The 6,000-nt window shown below is 54.2% G+C and overlaps 1 protein-coding gene across 3 annotated transcripts in view; it reads left to right on the top strand.

Moving 5' to 3' along the window:
* The first annotated feature begins 3,956 nt into the window (after positions 1-3,956).
* ACSL6 (acyl-CoA synthetase long chain family member 6) overlaps positions 3,957-6,000 on the top strand; it is a 55,030-nt gene continuing 52,986 nt past the window's right edge. The window contains exon 1 of one of the 3 annotated variants that reach the window (XM_019756081.3): positions 3,957-4,227. In XM_019756081.3, coding sequence (XP_019611640.1) covers positions 4,179-4,227 — 49 coding nt within the window. In that variant the 5' untranslated portion in view covers positions 3,957-4,178. The remainder of the gene's footprint in view (positions 4,228-6,000) is intronic. The other 2 variants (XM_019756087.3, XM_019756082.3) reach the window with 2 other exon arrangements.

Raw genomic sequence — 6,000 nt, 5'->3', positions numbered from 1 at the left:
CTCTTCAACTGCTTCATCATGTTTTCAATTACTTTGCTCTGAATAGGGGTTTAAGTTCTTGGCTCAGCTTTCCAGAGTTATCAGAATAAAGAGAAACAAAGGTCTGGCCCAGCTCACCCAAGCCCACCAGCCAGAGCTTCCATCTCCCAGTGTACACAGTGATGAGGGTAGGAGTGCAGCATGCTGTGTGCCCAGCCCATAGCCACACCCTCTAGAAGGCTGCAAAGACCTTTAGCGGTGGGACGGGGAGGAGATCAGTCTGAATTCTTGGTTGCAAACAAACAAATCTGTACTATTTTAAGCAGAAAAGGAACATATTCAAGAATGTTAGGTAGCTCACAGCATTGTTGGGAGGGTTCAAGAAATAGGGTCAAATCTCGGCTTGCAGGAACAACTCCCCAAACCAACCACTATCCATAGCTTCTGCTTCCAGCCTTGTGCCAGCAGATGGAGATGACATGCAGGACCTTCACCCGCTCATTGCTGACTTTGGAATCAAAGGTTCATGAAGGTGCATCTCACTGGCACCGTCTAAGTCACTTAATACACCCTTTCCTGCAAGAGAGTCTGGAAAAGAGAGTTTTCTGGCTTCTACCTTGGGAAAGAGGAGGTACTTACAATGTGGGAAACTATCAAAATATAGGAGAGTCAGAGAAGCATTGCCCCGATGTCCTAACTGTAGGAAACATAAGCCCAGAGCATCTAAGCCCATCATTGGCTGGCTCTTAGGGCCACTAGCAGGCTGGACACAGAGTGGACTCTGGGCCTCACAGACCAGAGGGTGGTCACTTGTGATGATAAAGAGGCAGCAGAGTCATGGCTAGTTAGTCCTGATGCCTAGAATCCTCTAGATTAGCTCCACTTGTACCAATGAACATAGAGGGGGGCAGAAACTTGGCTAGGGCTGCACAGCATAACAGAATCAGAGCCAGGACTAGGATTGGTGTCCTTTGCCCCACTTCGATGCCTGGCAAGATTTAGGGCCCAACTCAAATATTTCCTCCTCCAGGAGGTCTCCTTCGGGTTCGGCTAGGATCAAATGTGTGTTATCACATTCATCACTCTGGACTGCTGTTACTGCTGCTTGCTATTTGTCTCCCCTGCCCCTAGTTCCCAGCAGGGGGCAGGACACATATCAGTCAACATCAGCTGAATGATGTGTGAGGGAAGAAGAAACTTCCTTCTACCCTTCTAGGTTCTTCCAGTTGGTCTGATCATTAAATCATAAGGCAGATTAACGAGAAAAATGACCAAATTTGATTACATGCATATGCATGGAACCCCGCATACATGAGAGAGTCTGAGACAGAAAGCTAAAATGAGGTATGTGAGGGGCTTCAGGGGGGAGGAAGGTCATCACGGGATGAAAAGAAGAGCAGATGTTCAGTAATTAGAAGTTTGCCTTGCCCTACAGGTAGGTCGGAAAGTTGTTTCTGGTGATAACGCTTATTATGGGCAAGACCCCTAATTTAAATTCTTTAAGGGAGAGGTAGAAGCTTCTCCTGAGCCCACAGGGTCTCAAATACCTTCAGCTCAAAATAATTCACATGCCAAAGTGGCACATCCTGGGGAGGCCTGTTCTGAACCCCTGCAAATGAATGAATGAACCCCTGCGAATGAATGAATGAATGAATGAATGGTGAGTCAGGAGGCCAGAACTGCTGAGAGACCTGAGGCAGCTGCTCTCCTCTCTAGACTTCAGTCTACTGGTCTGTTGAATGGGATAAGGTTCTCTGCATTCTCTGGGCCAGACCCTGTGCAGGGCCTGAAAATATGATCAGAATCCTGCCTGCCTTCCCCTCTCAGAGGTGCTAATCTGAGAGGAGATAGGTATGAATAGAGATGCCACTACCGTGGCTGACCTTACTGACTAAGAGAGAAGTTCAAGGATCCTCCAGCCTGGCCTAGGTGTCTCTGGGCCCTGGGTTCCCTCCTGCAGGGTTCCATGGCTGCCACTCCCACACAGTCTGGAGTGGAGGCCTCAGAGTCACAGCTGCCCAGGCCCACAGATGGTCCATAGGCAGAGACCCAGAGAGGAGAAGGAAACCTTGGGAGCCCAGGACAGGAAAGAACAAGTCCCCTTACACAATGGTGGGAACAGGCCTAGAGAGGAGAGATGCCTGGCCATGATTCCACAGCCAGGCCCAGGGATTTCCTATCCCCATCCCTCAGGTGGGACCAAGCCATGCTCAGAGGAAAACAGAAAAATACTCAGTTAATCTGCAGTCTGTCATAGCTCCAGCACAGGTTTTTGAATTAAAATATTCACAAGTAGCAGAGACATCTGTAGGAAGAGTAACTGGATGCAGTATCCTGCAGGAGGCCAGGCTAAATGTGTGCCATGACATCACTCTACAGAGGAGGCTGCCAGGAGCCACGCAAGGGCCTAGAGCAGTTCTGCAGCGGAGTGCTGCAGAGGAGGGCGGGACCTGGGCTTGCTGCATGGCTCCTGGGCCCCTGCTCTGCAAAGAAATGCTTTGCCCCTGGTCTGTGGAGAAATTGTCTGCCCACCTCTCTAGGCCAGTCCAGTCTGGGAGATACCTTCTTTCTGCCCAAACTTCTGGTTCCCAGTGGGTCTCCTCCTGAGCACTAGCAGGTCTTCAGGTAATCTGCTGCCAGTGGGTGTGGAGGGGGGATTCTGACAGCCATGTGACACCCTCTTAGAGGAGCTCTGCCACGCCTGGAGCATGATAGGTTCCATCCAAGTCCTGACCAGACTGCTTGAGTTCCAGCAGGAGTCCAGATCTTGTGACGGGGCAGAAGATGGAGGGTCTTATTGTAAACACGAGAAGTGTCTCAGAGGCACACATCCGCACACTTGCACCAACACAGTGTACACAGATAGGCTGGGCACGCACATGCCGTATATTGGTACTGCAGGCACAGGCCCCCCCATAAACTCTCACCCCAGCTGTTGAGCTATGAGCGCACATGCACACAGGGTAAGTGGTCTCTGGTGGGTCTGAAGAGACCTCTAGCTTTCCTACCTTCTGCTGCCTGACCTCTGCTTTCTGCTTTCCTAACCTCTTCTTCCTGGGTCAGCTAGTGCCTGAGCAGGGAAGGCTGCACTGGACAGGGTTGGGCTGCCTGAGCGCTGTCCTCGGTGCTGGAGGCCTAGTGGGACAAATATGTTTTGAGAACAAGCAAGAGTGTTGGGAGGAGGCGACCTTGAAATCCATGTTTAAGTTGTGGCTCACCAGAATATCTACACTTATCCTTTATGAAGAATGTGCAACTGGGCTTCCTCCTCTCAGTCATACTGAAATATACGCTGTGTCCAACTGTGGCTGTGTGGTCGTTTACTGTATTATGCGGTGCCACATATGGTTGTGTACGCAGACCATGATTGCCTTTGTCCTCATGAGACACCTGTGATTCCGTGTGTCTTCCTGTGACCTTATGTGACCTCATTTGGCAGCCTGTGACTACATGGAGCCCCCTCTGACCTTGGGTAGCCTCAGATCCAAATTTCCCAGGAGGGGAGATCTAAGGTCTGGGGTCTTCAGAGAATCTGGGCGCTATCTGGCCTTGTTTCCTTTTCTAGAGCCTAGAGAGACCCTCACCCCCCTCTTTCCCCACTGGCTTGCAGACTTGGCACCCAGAGGCTCCCGGTGTCTGCAAATTCGGGTCCTAGGCGGGCGTCAACGTCAGCGGGAGCTGGCCCACAGGCATGTGTGCCACCTAAGATAGGTGACCGCTACCCCTCTGCCACCTGAGCCTGCACAGCCATGAAAGCCAGGGTCGCGCGGGGTAAGAGTAGCACAGTAGTGTGGTGGGCGCGGTGTCATGCTCCGGTACTAGTCGCCCGTGCGCCCCTCTCCTGCCAGTTTCCCCAGAACGCTGGGTCCTGACGTTGGGGGCGAGGGCGGAGACTGCTGATCCGCTCTGCGGCCTAGCCCCTCCCCCTCCCGGGGCCTCGGCGGTTCGTCAGCTCCTCGGAGTGCAGGGGGCGCCCCAGACCCGCGCGGGCTGCGGGCAGGCAGCGGGCTCCGGTGCGGAGCGCGCGCAGCGCCCTCCTCCTTCCGCCGAGACTCCGCAGCGGCGCGGGGAGGGGGCGCTGCGGAGCAGGGGGCGGGGGCTAAAAATACCCGGCGGCGCGGCGACTGCTGGGGCTGCGAGCTGCGGGGCTGCGAGCCGGGGAGGCTGTCCCGGGGCCAGGCCGGGCCACGCCGACCGACATGCTGACCTTCTTTCTCGTCTCGGGGGGGTCTCTCTGGCTGTTCGCGGGTAAGTTCCTGTCCTGTCTTCGTCCCTGACTTGAGCCCCAGCACGCTGTGGAGTCTTGGTCCCGGGTGAGGGTGAGCCCCCAACCTCGGCTTCCGAGCCATCCCTTTAAGGCCCATCCCAGGCCGCCCAGATCACCACTCCTCAAATTCAAGCGAGTTTGGGAAGCAGCTGGGTCCGCAGAAATAAGGGGCCTTGCTCCCTGCGACCCCACAGCAACCTTCCTCTATATCTCTCGCCCCCACTCCTTATGGCGAGGACCATTCCGTGATTAGCCCAGGCTCTGAGCCCATTTGTCTCCCAAGGCCAAGTCCAGGGACAGACTTAGTGCACCCTTGTCCATCTCCAGGATCTGGAAACCGAGGGTGTTGGTCCCAGACGTCCCTCAGCAGTGACTTAACCAGGATTGACCTGGGGCTTCCTGATCCCTGTAAGAGGGTCGCCTCACGACCCCTCTCTGCCCACCCTTCAGCCGGAGTACAAGATTTCTGTAAAGCGGGGTTCATCTGGCTCCTCAGCTCTGCCCAGGGCTTGTGTCCCCACCCCCCACTCACAGGAGTCAGTCCCTCAGCCCTGCATCCTCTCAGGAGGCTGGGAGGCCCCCTCCTGGATCCCTGCCCTGCCCCTTCCCCCCACCTGGGGTCTCACCACAGGCCCATTCATCCACTAGTTTTGCTGTCTGTACTGTTTGCCCTCCTTTGTGAGCCTCATATGATACCACTAAAGGGGCTCCACCACCCCCATGTGCAGAGTCAGCCCGATAATGTATGTGAAATACCCGAACCTTAAATTGGCCTTAAACCCAACCTAGTCCCGAGCAAATGCTCTGTGAATGTTAGTGTTTATTATTTCACATTCAGACAGCACCAGAGGAGGTAATAGGTTCTTTCTGAGCCAAAGAAGGATGGGACGCTGACCCTTTTGGAATCCTTACCTGAAACTTTGTACATGTTGTGTAATCACAGCAAATCCTAGGACGTTAGTGGTGCTTTCCCCTTTTTACTGAGGTTCAATTAAGCAAGAGGTTAATTGATTTGACCAGTGTCACGAATAATATCTGGCAAATGGGGGTTCCATCTCAGGTTTTAGTTGATCAATCATTGCTTGATGGTATTAGACTTGAACCTCAGAAGTTGGTGGGCCGGTTAATCACTCCCCTCACCCGCTGCCCGCTGCCCCGAGTCAGGCCACAGGGACACCTCCCCTGAGCTGGGGAGGGGAGTGGGTGAGGCCTCTGTAATCCCCTTCTCTCCTTAAGCTCCTTCTGTCTGCCAGTGTCCAAGGCTGTGCAGGGCCACTCGGCCTGATGTGCTTATGTACTAGGCAAGATTGGGGCTAGGGCTGGGGCCAGGGGTAAGCGGCAGTTACCAGAACAATGATGACGATGGTAATAGTAACACAGCCACCATTTATTGCCTGGGTGATGGTCTCGGAGCCTTTCTCCAGGGCCAGGACCCCTTTGTCCTACCCTTAGGATGGCCCCACCTAGCCGTGGGTCAAAGGGCAGCTCTCTGGAACCTTGTCTCCTGTGGCTGCTGGGAGGTAACAGGGCTGCCGGACCACGTGGCAGGAGTCATTAGCAGCCTGTGAGATAAAACTTCTCACAGGACAGGGTCCTTGTCTGAAAGTGGGGTTCAGCAGGCACTGACTCAAACTGGCCTTCTGTCCTGCTTCACTGTGGAGCATCTCCCAAAGTGCTGAGGTGCCTCCCCAGATGGGGAAACTGCCTCACTGAGGGGCTGTACAGGGGCCTCAGAGTGGTCAAGCAGGGTGACT

This window comes from Rhinolophus sinicus, chromosome 5 (genome assembly GCF_057876585.1).
Source record: "Rhinolophus sinicus isolate RSI-liver-muscle chromosome 5, RSI-T2T, whole genome shotgun sequence".
In the NCBI taxonomy this organism is placed as follows: Eukaryota; Metazoa; Chordata; class Mammalia; order Chiroptera; family Rhinolophidae; genus Rhinolophus; species Rhinolophus sinicus.
Note: the sequence above shows the minus strand (reverse complement) of the source record. Positions and strands in the feature narration are given on the sequence as shown.